The 18,652-nt window shown below is 37.0% G+C and overlaps 1 protein-coding gene across 4 annotated transcripts in view; it reads left to right on the top strand.

Moving 5' to 3' along the window:
• Positions 1 to 18,652, top strand: part of NR1H4 (nuclear receptor subfamily 1 group H member 4) — a 72,565-nt gene extending 53,913 nt beyond the window's left edge. For all 4 annotated transcript variants that reach the window (XM_057741840.1, XM_057741839.1, XM_057741842.1 and 1 more), the window contains 5 exons: positions 631 to 729; positions 1,060 to 1,159; positions 6,736 to 6,882; positions 16,197 to 16,310; positions 18,050 to 18,652. In XM_057741840.1, coding sequence (XP_057597823.1) covers positions 631 to 729; positions 1,060 to 1,159; positions 6,736 to 6,882; positions 16,197 to 16,310; positions 18,050 to 18,288 — 699 coding nt within the window. In that variant the 3' untranslated portion in view covers positions 18,289 to 18,652. The remainder of the gene's footprint in view (positions 1 to 630; positions 730 to 1,059; positions 1,160 to 6,735; positions 6,883 to 16,196; positions 16,311 to 18,049) is intronic.

Genomic DNA, 18,652 nt, shown 5'->3' with positions numbered 1-18,652 from the left:
GTTTGGGATCTGAATAGTCCAGATTGATGATTCACTACTTCAGAGGTTGGCAGAATTTCGGCAAAGGGCCAGGTATTTTAGGTCTCTGTGAGATCTACTCATCTCCACCATGGTAGTACAAAAGAAGCATAGCCAATACATGAAAAAACAAGTGTGGCTGTTTCACAATAAATTTACAAAACCAGGTGGATTTGGTCTATGGGCTGCAGTTGATTGACCCCTGTTCCATATAACTACACTTACATGGATTCTTCATTTTACATGTGGGAACTTGTTCTTAGTTATGATTAAGCCTTGAACTTTCGCTAACTTCTCTGTAAGTGAGCTTGGTAGGCTTCATATCTAGATGATTATTTATTCACAAGAAATACATAAAAAATATTTTGTTATCCCTGTTTGATAGATATGGAGATTAGCCACTTGGGACAAATTTAGTGAAATGTGATATGGCTTCCCCAAGGACCCAGAGAAAGCAATTGCACAGTCTAACAGAGTGCACGTGCAGTTTCTGCCATATTTAGGGCTTTTTTCAACAATTTCTGCTGCTGGTTTACTCCAGATGAGTGTACACATGGGAAACATGCCTTATAACCACCTTCCCTAACACTCTGTATTTTTTTGCCAGTGCAGGAGAAAACCGAACTCACCCCAGATCAACAGAATCTTATTCATTACATTATGGATTCATATAGCAAGCAGAGGATGCCTCAGGAAATAACAAATAAAATTGTATGTACAATAGCTAAAAATACATGGGTTTAAAATTAATATTTTCTGGAGCTTTTAGTACCTTGGAGGTCGAATTATATATGAATATGTTATTTTAAATGATTAGGGCTTAGAATTTAAGTTGTACATTTAAACATTTTACAGCATTAAACAAAGAGTAAGAAGTTTCATACCTAGCTTGGTAATAGTAATTATTCTCCAAGGATCTGAAAAATATGAGCTGGGTCTTAAATTTTATTATCTAAATGTAGTTCTATAGTCTAATAATTTTATATTGATTTCTCCTTCTATCTACTTGTTAATCGTTTGCTTTTTTTTCTTAAAATTTAGTTAAAGGAAGAATTCAGTGCAGAAGAAAATTTTCTCATTTTAACTGAAATGGCTACCAGTCATGTACAGGTTCTCGTAGAATTCACAAAAAAACTTCCAGGTATTTTTACATATATTTACTTTTCTACTACACTGTGCAATATTCTTGTGACATTGAGAGGAAGGTCTATTCATTGTAAAATGGAAATCATCTCACATCTGCTTTAAATTAATGTCTAAAACAATGTGTTTAATTACTGTAGACATGAAATATTAGAGCCAGATAGAATTGTATTTTCTTTATCATCTATCTATCATCTATCTATCTATCTATCTATCTATCTATCTATCTATCTATCTATCATCTATCTATTTTTGGCTGTGTTGGGTTTTTGTTGCTTCTAGGGCTTTCTCTAGTTGCGGTGAGCAGGAGCTACTCTTCATTGTGGTCTGCGGGCTTCTCATTGCGATGGCTTATCTTGTTGCTGAGCACAGGCTCCAGGTGTGCGGGCTTCAGTAGTTGTGGCTCACTGGCTCTAGAGCGCAGGCTCAGTAGTTGTGGCATACAGGCCTAGTTGCTCTACGGCATGTAGGATCTTTCTGGACTAGGGATTGAACCCCTGTCCCCTGCATTGACAGGCGGATTCTTAACCATTGCGCCACCAGGGAAGCCCCAGATAGAATACTTTAACTCATTTATAATAATTCACCAAATTGATACATTCAAAAATTGAGACTTTGCAAAGTCATTCAATATGCATTTTTTGTTACCTGCTCTCTACTAAGTACCTAACAATTACCTTCAAGTAGAATGATTAAAAGGCTAAATTTTTTTTTAAAAAATGTATACAAAGTGCTGTTTGAACAGAGAGAAAGTGGTTCCTAATTGTATCTGAGAAAGATAGGGAGGCTTCAGAAAGAATCATATTTGAGTTGGGTGCAAAAGAAAAAAGGAATTTTCCCAGTGGTATGAAAGAGAAGGGGCATCCCAGGTTGCGAGATCTGCTTGTGAAAATGTAATGAAGTGTGAACAAGAATAGCATTATTAGAGTTGGGAGAGAAGATTCAGTGTGGCTTTAGCATAATGTCTGTGATGGGCTTCTTGGTTAGACATGGACGATTTGGTACCAGACTGATAAGGACCTAACTAGGGAATTTAATTCTTATCCCTTGGATAGTAAGGAGTTTTTGGTGGCTATTTTTTTTTTTTTTTGAGAGGAACATGATGAGATTTCCGTTATAGAGATACGGTTTTCTTGGGTTTGTATAAGATCAATTTGAATGGGGAGGGACTGTAGGCAGGAAGGATCAGTTAGCATGCTACTGCAGCAGTTCAGGCAGAGGGCTTGAAATAAAGCAATAGCAATGGGAGAGAAAAGAGAAAACAAAATGAAGAGAGAGTCAAAAATTGATAAGATTCAAAAATTGAACAATTGTATGTGTGTGATGAGGGAGAGGGACTTATCCATAGTCATTTAGATGTTGCCAGTACAGAAACTGGAATTCGAGATCCTTATCTCCCAGTGCCACCCCCTCCCTTCTTCCAGCCACGTTATCAATGCTCTCTAAGCCAATATGTTTGTTTCAATGTTTTAAAATATATTAGCACATTAGAATCCCATGGTCTAGTAGAGTATAATAAATACCTGGTATAGCAGCATAACACTAATATTAAATTATAGAAGGTAACTTCTGATGTAGGATTTTAATTAAACAGTTTAATTTGCTTTCTTTTGCCACCATTATGCTATGATTTTATTAAATGTGCCATGGATAGACATAAGCTTATGTAAAAGTCATAAGATGTGGAGAGAAAGTTCTTATCATTGAAACATTAATATTCTCTCATTCTTTATTAACAATGAAAGAGAAACTTAATTTGTTATATGCTAATTTGGCTGAAGGCAATCTTGATCAAAACCAAGATTGCACAAGAGTGAAAACTGTGGGGGTAGGAACTGGGAAAGAAAGAATATGATATTCTTGGTTGTTTATGGGAAAAGGTTTTTCAGTTCAAATGGTCAGTTGGTATTGAACCAGGAAATAACTGAAGACAAAAAAGAATCTTGTTTATAAGAACGTAGCTTTCTGAAAGCAATGGCAATATCTCATACACTTCTTCATTTCCAGTGCCTAACCTATTTCCTGAGCGAGAGAAAGAGTACAATTAATGCATGTTTAATGAGTGAAGTAGAAGAAAAAAATTCAAATACAGCAGGAAATAAAAGGCAAGAAACCCTTGAGAAAGAAAAAAATGCATTTTACCAATAATTATAGAAATGATAACATTATTATATATAGTAATAACAGTGGTATACTACCAATATGAAAGGGTGTTTTGTGAAAGACCCAGCTGAGTCACTCCTTTCAGCAGTTCATTGAGCATAACCTGTGCCAGGCACTGTCCAGGGTGCTGGAGATTCAGCATGGCTACTGCCCTCAAAGGAGCTCTTAGATTCTCTAAGATAGTGACTTTTTTGAAGAGTCATAATAAAAGACTCAGATTCTCAGAACAAGGGAAGATTATTCATTATCAACAGGAAAAGAGAGGGCCACAGCAGAGCTGCTACTTAGAGAAGATGTTCTGCTGCTCTCGTTGATCAGGGATTTGTAACATTGAGGTGAAAACGAGACTTTAGGACCGACTTAAGTTTCTAGGTTAAATTTTAGGAAGAGAAACAAGAGGGCATACCTTCTAAGAGAATGATTCAGAATCTTAGGTAGGAGGGAGATATGGAGTATAGTTTGAAAAATCCTATTCTTTACTCTCACAATCTGATTTTATACTTGGGAAAAATACAAATTATAGAAAGGGACTTAAATATTTTCCTGTTAACAGGGGGATGAGCTTAAAAGATCAATTGTCTTCGATAAAAAGTCCTACCAGAAACCTTTCCAAACATCTTTAAAATCATGCCTCACAGATCTGGACCATCTCAGAAGGCAGGCTCAGCAGGCAGGTGAAGAAGGAATTTTTCATCCCATTTTTAAAGTTTTATATACAAAAACTCCAAATAAGTTGGTGCCCACTGGAAGTAATTCAATCATGCAATTCAAATAATGCAGAAATAATATGCAACAGAAATTTAAAATCCCCTTCACAGCCATCTGTATCATCTTTATTATAGGCAACCATTGATAGAAGTCTGGTTTGATTTCTTTCATATATTTTAATCCACACACACATACACATATATAGATTTTTTATCATGTAAATGAGATTACACAATACATATTTGTTTTAGGGTATCTGATTTTAACACCTATGATCTTCCCATGTCCATATATGTAAATCAGCCTCATGCTTTTAACAGTTGCATAGTATTCCATTGTAATAATAATAGTTAATGTTATTTAAGTATTTGCTGTATGTCAAGAACTGTACTAAGCATTTAATACTATTGCCTCATTAATACTTCTGCCAGTCCTAAGGGGTGGATACTTTTATAATCCCCATCTTGGAGATGAGGAAAGTGAGGCACTAAGAGATGCACAAAGATAGCAAGTGTCAGAGACAGAATTTTCATCCAGGCAATCTGACTTTAGAGACCTTATTTTATACTGCCCTCCTATGGATCTACTGTAATTTATTTAAGTAATCACCATTAATAGACTCTTACTATGTTTTCAGTTCTTTAATTCATTTTTTTTTAATTCATTGAGCAAGTGTTTTTTGAATGCCTACCATCAAGGTAGTGACTTTTAATCCTTAGCCTTACTCTCTTCTCTGAACTCTGTTGCTGTTTAATGATTTTCTAGGGCATTTAGACCCTGATGGCATTTGTTTATCTCTATTCATGATTTTGTGTGTGGGAGGGTGTGTGTACATATACACATATGAGTTTGTGTTTGTTTCCCATTCATTCATTTAGTCATTATAAAATTATTCAACAAATAATTTTTGGATACCGGTTTTATGCCAGGCACTTGGGATACAAAAGTGAATAAAACAGGCAAAGTCTCTGTCCCCAAGAAGTTTATACTCCAGGAGAGGTGGCAGAAAATTAACAAATAAGCAAATAAACTTACAATATCCTGTCAGGCAGTGGTAGGTTGTATGAATAAAAATAAAGCAGTGGTGGCCCAGTGGTTAAGAATCCTCCTGCCAATGCAGGGACACTGGTTCAAGCCCTGGTCCAGGAAAATCCTACATGCCGCAGAGCAACTAAGCCCATGTGCCACAACTACTGAGCCCATGTGCCACACGTGGCAACTACTGAAGCCTGTGGACCTAGAGCTCATGCTCCACAACAAAAGAAGCCACCACAATGAGAAGCCTGGGCATTGCAACAAAGAGTAGCCACAGCTCACCACGACTAGAGAAGAACTGTGTGCAGCAATGAAGACCCAACACAGCCAAAAAAATTAATAAATTAATTCGTTTAAAAAAAAAAGAAAAATAAAGCAGGTAGGGACTAGTGAGTGCTGGGGAGTTCTGTTTTAGGGTCACCTTGAATCAGAGGCCTGTATGCAGTGAGGGAGTGAGGCATGGGGATAGCAAGGCAAGAACATACACCCTGAGGCAAAGTCAGACTTGAGTGTTCCCAGCAGAGCCAGGGGTCAGTGTGGCTGGAGCACAGTGGCTGAGGAGGAGGTGCCAAAGGAGGAAATGAGGTCAGAAATGCTGCTGGGGACTGTAGCATATAAGCCTGCATAAGGACTTGGAATTTTCCAGGCAGTGTTATATTTCTTCAGGTCATCAATTCTTTCCCATATTTCCCAGATCAGGTCTGATTTTCCCTACCCCGCATGTGCAGTGCTGAGCTCAGAGCAGATACCTCAGCATGGCCCTCACTGGGTTGTTTTTTTTGGGGGTGGGGGTGGGGCAGCGGGGTACTATCCATTCTTCATATTGATTAAAGACTCATGAATTGGCCAGATATTCATTTAAAGCTCTGAATACGTGTAAAATATTTTCTGGCTTGTGGATGCTTCCATTCTGCAGAGTTGACCCTCTCTGATGTGACTAGATGTTACTGAAATAATGGCTCAAAGAGAATCTACTTTGTCTCCAATTTCTGAGGATTATTTCATCTAAATCAGCCTGTGTCTTCCATAATATATAAGTATATATTGATAGGGTTTCCTAGGTGGTGCAGTGGTTAAGAATCCGCCTGCCAATGCAGGGGACACGGGTTCCAGCCCTGCTCCAGGAAGATCCCACATGCCGCGGAGCAACTAAGCCCGTGCGCCACAACTATTGAGCCTGCGCTTTAGAGCCCGTGAGCCACAACTATTGAGCCCATGTGCTGCAACTACTGAAGCCCACACACCTAGAGCCTATGCTCCACAACAAGAGAAACCACGGCAATGAGGAGCCCGCGTACCACAATGAAGAGCAGCCCCCACTCACTGCAACTACAAGAAAGCCCGCACACGGCAAAAAAGACCCAACACAGCCAATAAAATAAATAAATAAATTTTAAAAAAAGTATATATTGATATATTCAGTGTGGATTTGATATCCTCTTTAGCCCGGCTTGTTAAACAAACACTGATCAGTGAAGATAAAAGTCAGCTTCTACTTGAGGGTGTACCAATAGATACTTATTGACTCAATTTGACCACTCAGTCTTAAGGCAATTACAAAGTAACTTCATGGAAATGTTTTCTCAATGGGGATAATGGGAGTAATGAAATATTGTTATACAACACTCACAACTTTTTGATATTGATCTGATTATCACCTTCACTCAGGGTTTCAGACATTGGACCACGAAGATCAGATTGCTTTGCTGAAAGGATCTGCAGTTGAAGCTATGTTTCTCCGTTCAGCTGAGCTTTTCAGTAAGAAACTTCCAGCTGGACATGCTGACCTATTGGAAGAAAGAATTCGAAAGAGTGGTAAGTAATTTGGTTAGTGGTGAAAAGCATTTGTTCCTGCATGTAAGAATTTGTACATCCCATGATGGCAGGCCTCTTGCCTATCTCATGCAGTTATATGCCCATTGTGACTAGCATGGAGAATGGCACTAAAAAGAGAAGTATTAAATAGGTGGGAATTTAGCAACTTAGTTCAAAAATTCTTGTTTTATTAGCAAAATGCCAAAAATACTCTTTTCACTGCATTAAGATGAAGGACCAAAGGAGGAATTTTTTTAAAGATTGGAACATTAGTCTGATTTTTAAAATAGCGTAAAGGAGCTGGGATTATTCAGTCTAGAAAAAGATTCATTTATGCAAAACCTTCAGGTATGAGTGACTATATATCAAACTATTATCCATCTCAATTCAAAGCAAAATAAGAAATACTACTAATACATGGAGGCATACTGTGACAGGGAGGGTCAAGAGACACCAGAATGAATGACCAGAATGCAATGTATCTTAGGGGATTCTTAAAGTTGGTTAGTTCTTATTTTCCTGAGACATTTTATATATGAGTTGGGAGGGGGAGGGAATGAGATGAAATGACTGCTCATTTTCTTCATAAAGTATTATCATTCCAGGATTGACTAGAATAAGTTTAAACACTTATAAAACCAAAAATTTTTTTTTTGGCCACACCACGTGGCATACAGGATCTTAGTTCCCCAACCAGGGATCAAACCTGTGCCCCGTGCAGTGGAAGCACAGAGTTTTAACAACTGGACCACCAAGGAAGTCCGAAACCAATATTTTAGGATAGAGATTGGAAGGAAAGTTTTCCAGCAGTTCTACATCTGTGATATAAGTAAGATAGTTGAAAATTTGAAAACAACTTTTTAAAGCAGCCTTCCCCTAGTCATTATGTTTTCTCCTCTTAATTAAAAACTGAAAGCATAATTAGCATCACTGATTTTAAAAATACACATTTTAAAAGATGCATTATTCTTAAATGGCCATTGACTTGTTGGTTTAACAAATATTTAAGGGTGATACCATGGTGATAGTCAAGAGAGGAATCAGGCATGTTCCTCCCCCTAGGAAGCTTACAGTCTAACGGAAAGAGATGAACCGTGTACATAGGTAGTTATAATAAAACATGGAAGAGAAGTGAGAGCGTGTTGACTTTTTTTTTTTAATTAATTAATTTATTTTTTAATCCTTTTTTTTGGGGGGGGGGTACACCAGGTTCAATCATCTGTTTTTATATACATATCCCCGTATTCCCTCCCTTCCTTGACTCCCCCCACCTCGAGTCCCCCAGCGTGTTGACTTTTAGTTGGGAAGGCTCTGGAAAGTTTCATTGGCAATTGAGCTGGGCCTTGAAGGATATTTGATGTGTATATAATAGACCAGCAAAACAAAGAATTGAGGCAAGAAAGAATGCACATAAAGGAGAATCAATAGTTGAGTAGTTGAGTTGATCAGATTAAATATTATATTAAAGGGAAATAAAATAAAAAGTCAGAATCAAATGGTTGAATGCTGGGTTAAAGCTTTTATTCTTTACTTCCTATATAATGCAGAGCCATTGAAGATTTTTGTGCAGAGGAGGAAAAACATCAGCATTATACTTTACAAATCTTCCAGCAATGTTAGGGCAAGTGAGGATGGGAGACAGCTGTAAGGAGACAAGAGGTTTCAAGGATGTGCTGCCAGGGAAAATGGAGAGAAGGGAAAGGATCTGAGAAATATATTATCGCAGCTTTTCACCCTTTGAAAGAAAGTATGTTATCAAGAAATGTGGATTCTGGTGCTGGACAGATTTTATTAACTACCTATTCTCGGCCTTAATGTATACTGTGTGGGGTGTGTGTGTCCAGGAGGCTGGGGTAAGAAGGAAGGTTTTGAATCAGGCAAACTCCAGGGTACCATTCAGTTTTACAAGTCTGCTTTTCTTCTCTTAAAGAATTCATTTTTTTTCTGTTTGGTGGGCAGCCAGTCAGTCAGCTACTGAAGTATCCTGATTTTTTTTTAATTGTGGTAAGAACACTTAACATAAGATCTACCCTCTTAACAAAATTTTAAGTGTACAATACAGTATTGTTTACCATAGGTACAGTGTTGTACAGTAGATCTCTAGAGCTTATTCATCTTGTTTAACTGAAACTTTTTGCCTATTGATTAGGAGGGGGAAATGCAGAGTTACTAATCAACAGGCGCTTTATAGGAGATCTTTCTATTCAACAAATATACATTGGATACTTGCTTTGTGCCAGGTGCTGTAAAGTTATTGAGGGTATGGAGATGAGAATGTATAGTCTTCGTCCTCCAGGAACTCACAGACTAGTGGAGAAGGTATACAAGCAAGTAATTCCAAATCAGTGTGCAGAGACTATAAGGAATGTATGTATAAAATGAAATTTGAAGCATAAATGTGCCTGCCTTCCTGTGAATCTACTTGGTGAGTCAGAAAAGGCATGCATTGTTGACAGTTAAACCATGGAGAATGATTAGGAACTTGTCAAGCTGCAAAAGTATCTGAGAAAGCATTCCAAGAGATATAGCCATTATAAGATAATAATATAGAAATTGCAGGTGCAAAGATGTGGAGAAAAGAGAGAGCATCCATGTATAGGACTCACAAATACCTTGATATGGGTGGCAAGTAATATTTGTAGAGCTGAGTGCTAAATTATTAAGGACACTGAATGCCACAAAAGTAGCTTTAGTTCTATATAATGGAGGTTGTTGGTAGTATTCTGAGCAGATATGGTATGACCGTAGCAGTACTGGGGAAGATCTTTCTAGCACTGATGTGAAGGAAGGTTTGGAGGAATTGAGACGAGAAGCAAAGAGACCAAACAAGACAAAACAAGGGTCTTGCAGGTTAAAAATATGTAGTGATCAATAAGAAAAAAACTTGCTTGATAACATAAGTTTCAGAACTTGTGATACTACAATTTTCAGAAAAGTTCGAGTGAAGTTTTCCAGAACATAATGTGTATAAATAAATACGCATGCCTCCAGCTCATAATAAGATACTTTACCCAAACACCAACAACATATTGTGACAATAAAAACCATCCAAACTCACATGCTGCTTCACATTTTATTATCTATAATGATGCTTCTATTTATTAATATTTATGAATTTGCTTCTCCCAGTGGATTTTCATAATATTGCCTCTTCCCCACACCACATAAAAATCTGATCTTGCAAGATGACCTTTCAGAGTAACTTTTTATTTTTATGCAAATACAACGCTTTCTTATTTCTATTGTACATTCAATTCCAGAATAACATAACATTTCAAAGTTACCCTGTTTAAGCCTACAGAACTCTTTAAAGAACATAATGTGAAATTTCTTTTCTTGTTCTTCAAATTCATACTCTTTTGTTTGCTATTATTAAATCCCATTAGGTACACAAAGATACTGTCTCCTGAGATGCATTTACTTAGTGAGGGTTACAGTGTTTGTTTATGTTAATTGAGGCTTCAGAACATGTATCTGACACATCCTGTGGCTGTTTCTACATAATTCTAGTGCATCAATTTTTTTACTCCTGATGTGGTATTATGCAAGATTCATTTATAAGCTGGGATTTTTAATAAAAATAGGAAGAATCATATGATACCATAAAATACGATAGAACTGAAAAGGGCTTGCTAACACTGAATGAGTTTACATTTTAACATTAAGGAAATTGGCGATAACTTCTCACAGACTTCTGTTATGTTCACTTCAAATACAAGTAACCTCTGAAATGTATAGTATTTTCCAGGCTTTTTTGATTCCCCACAACAGACATAAGTGAAATATTCAATTCAGTAAGTGTTTATCAGGATGACAATATACCTTGTGATTTTTACAATGGTTTGCTTTTACATGCATCATCTTCTTGGTATTTACAATGGCCCCTAAAGGTGAGTGCTATGCTCCTATTTTATACATGGAGAAACAGGCTTAGATAGGCTAGGTGACCTGCCCAAGGTCACACAGCTGATTAGTAGGCTGCCAGGAGGTGAACACAGGTGTTCTACTCAAAGCCCAGCACTATTTCCATACACTGTACCTGTCACTCACTAAGATCTAATATTTGCCCAACTATCAGCTGGTAGGGAATATAAAGACCCAGTAAGACATGGTTCCTGCCCTTTGGTGGAGCTAGAAAGCATAAGAAGCAGCTAACAATTTGAAATTGCTTTTAAGCAAATGATAAAATGAATAGAGACAATGAGGTCAGAGGAAGGAGAGATGCTTGTTTGAGTGATGAAGTTGTAGGATAGTAAAGTATATTGTACATAGTATATTATGCTTATGTTTTCTGCTCTGTAAATATATATGATTTTGCTGCTCTAACCTTGGAAACTTGTGCCAAATGAAAACCATTATAAGAACTAAATTCTCAGGGTTGGGGGCGGGCGAAGGGGAAGCTGGGATGAAGTGAGAGAGTAACATAGACATATATATACATCACCAACTGTAAACTAGATAGCTAGTGGGAAATTGCTGTATAACAAAGGGAGATCAACTGGATGATGGGTGATGCCTTAGAGGGCCAGGACAGGGAGGGTGGGAGGGAGTCGCAGGAGGGAGGGGATTTGGGATCATATGTATAAATACAGCTGATTCACTTTGGTGTACCTCAAAAATTGGTACAAGAGTATAAAGCAATTATATTCCTATAAAGAGCTTAAAAAAAACCACTAAATTCTCTAATGAAGCAGGTATAAGCTGATTGTCAGTTCATAGACTGTCTTTGAAAGAAAGGTTGGAAATGTATAGAAACAAATGACAACATTTATAAGAAAATTTAATTTAAGAATTAGAATTCTTACCACCTCTCAGGTTGCTTTTTAAAATTGTCACGTGGTAATTTTGGCTTGGACAAATTTGGGGGTCAAATTATAGGAAGAAACCTCTTCAAAGTAAAGGCAAGTATTAAAGTAATACAAGTGTCAATATTTCCATTGGCCCTCAGCAGTGTTCCCCAAACCTTTTATACCTGTCCAGTTTTGGACATTATGTATTTATTTATGCATCTGCCTCCTCCATTAATCTGTAAACTGTTTGAGGACTGTCCCCAGCACCGTCACAGTGCCTGGCACAGACGAGGCGCACAAAAATTGGTGAATTTGGTTGAGATGAATCTGGAACTTGACAGTCCAAACCCTGGCAACTCTTAAGCATCATTATCCTAAGATAAATTTTAGCCACTAAGACTACCGGAAAGTATGTTATTTATTAAATATCTTAAATTAAATATTTTACATTGAAAGTAGTTATTTTTTGAATTGCTAATGCAATGTCAGGTTTTTACTCAAGGCCAACAGTATGGTACAAATGACTCACTGAGTGGAGATTAGCAGCTGAAATAAAGGCCAAGGTCCAATCTCTTAGCACCAAGGGAATGTTTCCGTTGTCTGAATGGCATCTTTCCCCTAGTGCATCTCACAGCTATGTAACCTTCATTGCTAAGAACAACCAAAACATAGTATTGCCTAATTTAAGAAGCATTTATTAATCTTCTACTATGTCTCCAGCAGGATGCTAGTTATAAGGATACAGAGATGGATAAGAAACATCCTTATTGGTCAGGCATTGTGCCAGGCCCTGGGAATACAGCAGTTGACTCCTGCTCTCATAAAATGTATGTGTGGTATTTCACACTTTAACGGGAGGGAGAGATATGAACTGTGAGAGGTGCAGTAGAATTGAACATACAGAAGGGAGCAACTAATTCTGCTTCACCATGACAGGAGAAGCTCCACAGAGAAAGCAAAACTTGAACTTGGCCTTGAAACATGGGTAGGGGTGTCCTACCTGAATAAGAATGCGTTGTATATGTGCACTTGTGTATAACACACACACACACACACACACACACACCTCTGCTTTATTTTTGTCCCCAATTAAAGCTAGGAAGTTAATTAGGAAATAAAAGACATTTAAAATACCTTAAAAGAGCACAGTGTTAATTCTATCACATGGTTATTCTCTCAGAATATTTCTTATCATTGGACAATTAATTTTACAATCACAAACCTCCTTTTTTTTTTTTTTTAAGGAAAACAAGAAACAGAAGCAGGAAGAATTATTATTTTTACAACTGAACATTTCCTTGGTAGTCTTTGTGATTAAGTTAGAAAATAGCCCCCTCTTGTGACCAAAAATCAATTAATTTGCCCTAAGAACAAGTTTCAGAAAGGAGGAGGAAGCAGGAAAGCAGGAAAAGACTGCCCCTTCAGGATGAAGCGATTGTTACATTCTTGTGTTAGAAACTGCTGGCTCAAAAACACTTAAAACACCCCTTTGTTTATGCTGTGTGATTAATTCTGATTATTGACTCTAATTCCAAGAGCAGGTTTATATTTTATTTGTCCTATAGGAAAATAATTTTTTAACTCTTCTATTATTTGTTTTCTATATTTTCTCTATATTCACCGTTGGTCTTTAATGTGCATAAGATGAACAGTTGTAAGAAACATTTTAACCTGTTTTTTTTCTTCCCAAAAATTATCAATTGCAATTAGGTAGCTAATGGAGGTATCATCTGGGAGGGTGAGAGGGGATTTAGAAAAACAAATAAAATAGGAAATTAGGTAGTCAAAGATGATTTAATAAATATTTTCAAATCAGTTGTCTTTAATCTTCTCTCCAAACTCATATATACTATTTAAAATAATGACACAGTCTTGAATTATTATTTTAGGTTCCCACAACTAATGGGTGTAGTGCCCAAATATTGAAGACTGCCATTTTTTGAAGGTGAAAAAGAATAGCTTTATTAACAAATACAGCTCTTAGCTTAGCTTTAATACCTAGAAAAATACTGAGGCAATTCACTGATCAGCCAGTTTGAATCCATCCCTAGCAAACTGGAGAATGCAAACATAAAACAAAAACAAAAGGTAGCTTTGTGAACACAAAAGTACATGAGCTTGGGACTTCCCTGGTGGTGCAGTGGTTAAGAATCTAACAATAAAAATTTAAAAAAAATAAAAATGACATGATATTAAAAAAAAAAGTACATAAGCTTAATCGAAGGTTAAGATGGAACTAATGTGTTGACCCACTTCTCCTGAATAACAACAATAATACTTCTTATTATTTGCTCTAACATTTATTGAAGGTTTACTATGAGCCAGGCATGGTACTAAGAACTCTACATATATTATCTCATATAATACTATTGATATAACTCACATTTCACAGATGAGGAAACAGAGGCTTAAAGAGTTTAAATAATGTGCCCAAGATCAAGTCATAGGTCAGCTTTTAAAGTCAGGCTTGCTACCTCTTAACCACTATGTTTGTTGGAAACCAGGACTAGTAGTCCCAGCCTCACATACTCCAACCCTCTGCATTTTAAGTTGTATCTAGTTCGGTCATGGGTACTCAGTTCAAACTGTAACAGCTGGCTAGAGGGCAGTCTTCCACATGATGTCATCCCCAAGTTGCTGAACAAAGACACTGTTGTTAAGAGAGCTCACTGTGGTCGGTTAAATATCAAAGGGGAAGAAAGTAGGCGATTTTGACTAAAGAGCGAAAGGCCAAGGATTCTGTTTGAGAAGATTCTTTAGATTCATCTAAAGGTGAGGATTCAGACTTTCTGATCCTGTGAAGTATAGTGTTAGATGATAATTATACTCTTTAGCATGTGGAATCCAGTTTTACTCTGGTGTGGTTCAACCACAGCTCTAAGGCTTTAGGTCTGGTTTGGGATGGAATAGTGTAGTCTCTTCTAGGGTGGCCCGATTCTGGGAAACTCTTTCTCATCTTAATTCATCTCATCCATAAGTCAAAACACACCTTCTTTCCCCCCCGTCTGCACAATTCTCCAGTCAAAGCTTTTCTGGAATGCAGCCATGGACAGAACAGGCACCAAACTAAAAGCTCTTGAATGACTGGAGGAAGTGGCACAAAAGAATCTTAAATTATGAAGAGGAGTAAGTTATAAAGGAGAAGGAAAATATTCCAAGTATCGAGAACAACATGTACAAAACTGGGCAATAAGAATTGTTTAGGAATCTCCAAGTGCCTGAACATGGCTGGAGTACAAGCTGTGATAGAAAGATAGTACCCCGTAGTCACAACTAAGAGCCAGGACTCTGGAGCATACTAGCTTTGGTTTGAATCCTGGTTCCACTTCTCACCACCTGCGTGTCTTTGGTCAAGTTACATAACCTCTTTGTACCTATCTCATGGTGTGTTAGAAAGATTAAATGAGTTCTAGCATAAGAGCTTGGAATAGTGCCTAGTACATAATGAGTACTCAATAACTGTGAATGCCTATTTTTATGTGGGTGAGTAGTAGTGGGTGGGGGGAAAGGTAGGGGACAGGTCCTGGAGTTTCTGATGTAAAAGAGAAGAACATTTATGCTGAAAGCCATGGAGAGTTTTTGAAGCTTTGTAAGAATTGGGGAGACAGGGTGTGGCTTGAATTTTAGAAAGGTGATTCTGGGATGGATTAAAGGGGACCACACTGAAGACAGGAAGACCAGTAAGGAGACAATTGGAGTAATACAGATGAAGAGAAATAAAGACTTAAACTAGGTCAATTAGGCACAGTGAAGAGGGGAGGGAGCACCACATGAGTTAGCTGGTCAAATCCACACGACTCGGCACTGGGCTGAGTTAGAGGGAGGCTGAATCTTGGTTGTCAAGTGGAGGTAATTGGGTAGGTGAGGATACCAATCACTAAGAATGGGAACGCCAGGAAAGAGTGGATTTGGAGGAAGATGGGGAATTTAGTTCTGTTCACAGGGTCTTTGATTTTGGACACACTGAGTTTAAAGAGAAGAGCCAAGTACCATTGCCTAGTAGGCAGTGGATAAACAGGTTTGTTACTTCAGAGAGAGGTCAGAACTCTGATAAGAACTCTAGCCAGTGTATTAAGTAGAGTTTATACTTCTGGAGTGAAGAACAATAATTTTTTGTTGGTTAAGACGCTGCCTATGTCTTGATTATAGATAGTAATATTAAAAAGATTACCTAAACCCCATCTAGAATATGATGAAGTTGAGAGTCTTTTGGCAATTCAAGAACATTATCATTTATTGTCACATAGTAGCGACTAAAATAAACCCACTGCCAAAATCAAAGACATACAATTTGTTGATTAGGTTCTATTTTGAGGATTTTGTTAACTGATCTTCTTTACAATGCCTCACCTTTGGCTGGGATGTTTAATATATAGTCATTATTTAAATATGGCTGGGACCTTTATTAAATGTCTATGTATGGGTATAAATATTAACATGTATATATAATGTTTGTAGTTTTACATTTTTCAGTCATTCAAAAATTTTACTATGCCTCTGCAATTTTTCAACTTTCCTCCATAGGTATCTCTGATGAATATATAACACCTATGTTTAGTTTTTATAAAAGTGTTGCAGAATTGAAAATGACTCAAGAAGAGTATGCTCTGCTTACAGCAATTGTTATCCTCTCTCCAGGTAATTTCAATGTTACATTTTTACTTTTATGCCATTTTTTGGTTTTCACCTCAAGTATAGTAGTAATATTAAAGAAAATCTTGGATAAAAAACATAAAGAGAAAATAAAATGGCCTATAATTCTACCACTCAGATTGAACCATTGTTAACCTTTCAGTGTAGTTGTTCTCAGCCTTTTTCTAAACATCATACTCATTCATTCAGTAATTGCATTTTGAACACCTTATATGCACTTATATGTTTCTAGACCTTGTGGGATATAGCAGCAAAGAAGCAGGCAGGATACAGCTACCTGGAGCTTACATTCTAGTAGGGTGAGAAAGACAATAAAGAAACAAAAAAATTTTCAGGAGATGGTAATACAACAAAAAATATGAAGATGTGGGTATAAGGAAAGAAAGTGGCAGCAAAATGCTGTTATAATCAGTGGTCAGGTAAGGCTTTTCTAAGGGGTTGAAATTTGAGCAAGGACATAAATGAAATTATATACTTTTTAGCATAAAAAAGAACATATAGTCTTTATACTTTTCCCATGTCATTAAAAAATTATATTGGTAAAAGTTTGTTGTGATATGTACATCACATTCTATTGCGTGATGTACAAGCATTTACTCAGTTGTTACCTTGTTCGGATATTCAGGGTGTTTCCAAAATTGTTGTTGCTGTTGTTTTAAACAATGTTGAAATGAATACCTCTGTGCATAAAATTTGTCTATATTTTTTGATTATTTGGGAGTAAGTGATGCCAAGTTCATGATTTATAAAGCTTAATTACAATGATAGCTTTAAACTATTTTTATACATGATACTGAGGCAGAAGCTAGTTGTTACTTTGTTTTACCATAAGAAATTATAATTTAAAAAAGAAAACCTTTTCAGCAGTACATACAAAATTTACACACATATATACCCTATGACCCAGCAATTCCACTCCTCAGAATATACCCACCAGAAATGATACTTATGTCCATCATAGGGTTTACCTTGAGTGCATTTGTTACCTAGTCCAACCTCCTACTGCTCCCCACATGACAGGCCAATAAACCAAGAGATGAGTTGTTGGGACAAGGAATAGCAACTTTATTTGGAAATCCAGCAGACTAAGAAGATGGTGGACTAGTGTCCAAAAGAACCATCTTACCCAAGTTAGAATTCAGGCCTCTTTTATACTAGAAGGGGAGGAGGTGTGGTTGATTGCTGCAGACTTCTTGGTGCTGGGATCCTTTGTTGTTGCAGCTGTCCAGGTAGGTCTGGTCACAATGTTCCTATAAACCTCCAACAAGACACATGTTATTCTCTGTTCTGCAACTTTTTATCTCTATATGAATGGGAAATTTTTATATCATTAAAGGTCAGAGCCTTGAGAATGGGCTATCCTGTTATTTCAGACTCTAGGCAACATTCTTTTATAAAGGTGTAGAGCCAGCATGACTAAGCACAGGCAACATGAGCACAAGGGTTAGAGCTAAAGGAACAGATTCAATACGGAGTCTTTCCAGTACACACTCATTGGAAGGAGAATTTAGGGAAGCCTCTGGGGGCAGTAAAGGTTTTATAAAGCTTGATCTAGCTGTGATTACATGAGTATATATATGTGTGTATATAAAAATTCATCATTTGAACACAATTTGTACATTTTAAGTGTACATTTATGTTACACTTCAAAAAAGTTAACATTGCTGTAATTCTGCCAAATTATGACTTTTCCACTTGTCATTTTATTTTAAACTTCAAAACAGACAGACAATACATAAAGGACAGAGAAGCAGTAGAGAAGCTTCAGGAACCACTGCTTGATGTGCTACAAAAGTTGTGTAAGATTCATCAGCCTGAAAATCCTCAACATTTTGCCTGTCTCCTGGGTCGCCTGACTGAGTTGCGGACATTCAACCATCACCACGCAGAGATGCTTATGTCATGGAGAGTGAATGACCACAAGTTTACCCCGCTCCTCTGTGAAGTCTGGGATGTGCAGTGATGGGCATGGCAGGGGCAAGGTCTAGCTCTTCATTTTCCTCATAATATAAATCTGATATATAAACGTTCCTTTATTTCATTTGTACCTGGTTTCATGCAAGAATTTTCATCAATATTTATATGGTAGTTATATAACCTCCACAATTGTAAATGTGGGGTTAGGTTGAAATGCTTTCTCTACATTCTATTTTACAAGGCTTCAGGGAATCTTTCATTCAAATTGGCATGCCCTGTTTGCCTAATTAAATTAATCATCACTTCAAGTCTATCTGTTGAAATAGGGAAAAATCTCTTCTTGCTCTTCATCCTACCTTATTGCATATATTTTATTAAAGGGTTGTGTTCAATTTGGGCAATAAACTGAA

This window comes from Hippopotamus amphibius, chromosome 7, assembly GCF_030028045.1.
Source record: "Hippopotamus amphibius kiboko isolate mHipAmp2 chromosome 7, mHipAmp2.hap2, whole genome shotgun sequence".
Classification (NCBI taxonomy): domain Eukaryota; kingdom Metazoa; phylum Chordata; class Mammalia; order Artiodactyla; family Hippopotamidae; genus Hippopotamus; species Hippopotamus amphibius.
This window is presented reverse-complemented; position numbering and strand designations above follow the sequence as displayed.